This window comes from Ylistrum balloti, unplaced genomic scaffold (assembly GCF_031769215.1).
Source record: "Ylistrum balloti isolate Yb309-2 unplaced genomic scaffold, AGI_CSIRO_Ybal_v1 Utg369972, whole genome shotgun sequence".
In the NCBI taxonomy this organism is placed as follows: domain Eukaryota; kingdom Metazoa; phylum Mollusca; class Bivalvia; order Pectinida; family Pectinidae; genus Ylistrum; species Ylistrum balloti.
In genome coordinates, this window is record NW_026782064.1 from 1250274 (window position 1) to 1253675 (window position 3402).

Here is a 3402-nt window from a genome sequence, read left to right on the forward strand (position 1 = left end):
GGGGTGCTTACAAAAAATGTTTACTGGAAAAGGGGTGAAAATTCATGTTAAAGCAAAATGACAATTTTTTCTTAGTGTCATTAAAAAGTCCTGGGAGTTAAGGGGTATGGTAAAACCACAGCAGTCTAGTGAGGTCCATGAAAGTTACCTTACTTTAGCGAAATTCTGTTAACACACAGTATGTAACACCACAGCAAGTGAGGTATGTGAAATTTACCTGAGCGGTGTGTGCTAGGTTACCAACTTAAAGATCGCGGAACACACTGTGTGCAACACTAAATCCTTAAAGTTGGGTACATATTAAAAATGTCACATGACGTAGAGATTCGATTTTCCACGCAGAATCCGGGGTCGGCAAAGCGAAGTAACGGGGGAAAATATCTAGTTTTTTTCATACCTCACTTCGTGACTATGTTGTCTTGCTTTGTACCTCGGAACGTAATGTAAACACACACACAAGCACACACCCTCACACACACACACACACACATTGATAAGCAATGGATATGTACTTAAATACATTATGTAATTGATATAACATTGATATGTATTTAATCATTGATATATCAGCAAAATATTAGCAATCAAGGGCACCTGCACCGCTCACCTAACGAAAATTACAATAAACTGATAACATCTAATTGATTAGAAATATAACATAGGTATTACAAATAAAATCACCTGTCACCAATTCGAACGCAACTCCGAAACACGAATATTTGGGATAGTAGATTTGTCATGCACTTTGGGGATAGATAAGTCACTTAGTGTGTCCATACTATCTTATGTTCCACCTTCGTTCGTTGCTGAAGTACAATGGTTCATTTGAAGACTTACTCAAACAGATGCTTCGTAAAATGCAATATTGTCATTGGAAACAAACGTAAAGCGCTCTCTAATTATCAGTGGCACTGATATCAAAATACTTAGTGTCACTTTGGAATCTATTAATTTTGTCGTACAAGGTAGGTAATGAACAGTCGTATCCAAACACTTCACAGTCAACTCGTAATATGTCAGCTAGTTTCTCCATATCCTTCCTGTCAATTGACCCGAATGCCTCAGCGTATGCTTCTTGACGGTACAGTTTAGAGCGTGCGTTGTCGCGGGCATCCCCTCTAGCATTGGTGACAGCCATAACAAAGTCCTGTTGTTTTATGCTGCCTGCCTGCTCCCGAGTAAATGGAAATTTAGAATGTTTACTTATTACACCCCGTATTTTAAATTTTCTCCACATTATTTTCTGTGCATTGAAAAAACTAATACAAAAGTGTTGTCTATAAGCAAACAATAGGTTAACTTGATCTTTGATAGTATCACTAACAGTATCAACCCTCATTGTTTTATTTAGAGTGTATGCCAAATCCTTAAAACCAAGCGATTTAACGATATACAACGTGTCATCCACAAACGACTCCATCTTGCCAATGACGTCATATTTCACTTGACATGGACGACAGTGATCGTGCATTGGTAAAAAATGTCCGTTTCGATGTGTATTATGTGTTTCAGAATGAATGAAATATTTCACAAACTCTTTAAATGTGACATCATTTCCACAAATGGTTTCATCTTTCCTTTTTTCTTCTCTAAAATTTGTCACGATGTATGTTCCTAGCCCCTTCCAAAAGGATGGGTTCGGTGAAAATAATTTATCGACATATCCCGAGAAAAGCCGGTAAAACGGATGTCTAGTGATGATGAAGCTGCGATAGTTGGATATCATTGTATAGATTTCATCAAAATAGATATTTCGGAACGTTTCCTGGCCACCTCCCAACGCCCCTCCCGCCGGAATGTCGTACGGATTCTGGGCAGAGCTCAAACCAGCCATAATCTGAAATTTTGAAGAGGCCTTATACATTGTCAGTGTTCCTCGATCCTAATGTTACATTAACACTTTAAGATTTACATATCAGGTTTGTTACTGTTCCTGCAGGCGTCAAATACATTAATCCTCGTCTGCAGACATCATTACGATTATATTACAATTATTTAGATTATCTATTAATGGCAAGTATACGGACCTCCCACGTTCATATTGGATTCCTAAACTTCACAAGAATCCATATAAGAAGCGATTTATTTCCAGCTCGTCTAGTTGTTCAACCACACATTTGTCCAAATTTCTTAGAACCATTCTTAACACTATCAAATTAGGGTTACAGTCGTATTTTGATCCCGTTTACTCAAATAATGGAATCAATAGTGTGTGGATTTTGAAGAACACGAGAGAGTTTTGACCAATTCTTCAACGTGCTCTTCTAAATACATTTATTTCTTAAGAGAATTTGATATGTCTACTCGGTACAATACCATACACCTATCATGAATTTGCGTTCCTGCATCCCGAACCAAAAGTGTTTACAAATCGTAATTGATTCGATATTTAAAAGCCTAATCTCAATATTACGATTGTCGTATAAGATAGGACAACTGATAAACAAACTCGCAACACAGGGTTTGGAAAGATGAAGGTTGATAAAAATTACAGAGACTTTCTCGGTCGCCCTATTGATATCATTGAAAAATATCTTATTTTTTAATTTGAAGCTGGCTGTTAGTTTAATAATTGGTTCCATTGTTGTATATCTTGTTCTCAATTGACAGCGTGGCACTGCTTACTTGGATTGACCAAGTTTTACATGGTGGATGTCGTCGATGAAGCAGAAAATGCTTAGTCTACTGGAACCACTTATTCTGATACTCTTTGCAGTTTTTCAGGAGTTTCCGAGTAAATCTTTGTTTTGGTCATATCTAGTTTTATTGAATTCGAGTTTGGATTATAATTCTGTTCGTATTTTCTTGTTGTTATTTCAGATAAACGAAATGAAATTTACATTCAAACTTTTAAAATAGTTAATAATGATAATTAAAAAGCACTAAAATATTTTTAATGAAAGTGATTACCAGTAAATTTTGATTCAATTACACATTTCCATGATGTTATTTACCTGCCAAAGTCGTCTCCAGAATGTGGAACCAACCTTCTCCATGGCACAGTACAGGATACGGTGTTTCCGGTCGACGACAAAATGGTCTTTGATTGAGTTTTGTGAGGAATTCCCTCTAGATGCAAGGTCAATGTCCCGTCTGGAGCATGCTTCTAACATCGTTTTTCGTCGCACGGCATACACCCTGTTCAACTCCATATGTGAAGGATCCGTCCTTAAAATCTGCATGATAATTAAAGAAGGCCTCTTTCATTATAAATAATTTGTTTAGAGCAAATTGATTATGTCCTGAGTAGGTTTACCTAGGCTGACCTGGTTTTGTCATTGGAGGGTGAATGTATGAAAAGCCTTTCAAAACAGATATCATAACCGTTGTGTAGTCTCTCATCTGGATCCTACCAATTGAATCGTATGTCTATGCCCAGCCCAGGGTAGATATTCAATCAAT

The 3402-nt window shown here is 37.0% G+C and overlaps 1 protein-coding gene across 1 annotated transcript; it reads right to left on the minus strand.

The window, feature by feature from the left end:
* Positions 1-895: 895 nt before the first annotated feature.
* LOC132547731 (carbohydrate sulfotransferase 11-like) lies at positions 896-3152 on the minus strand. Its single transcript, XM_060211533.1, has 2 exons — positions 2955-3152; positions 896-1837 (listed from the first exon to the last, which is right to left on the minus strand). The coding sequence occupies exons 1-2, from the start codon at positions 3150-3152 to the stop codon at positions 896-898; spliced, it is 1140 nt and encodes a 379-aa protein (XP_060067516.1).
* Positions 3153-3402: the final 250 nt, after the last annotated feature.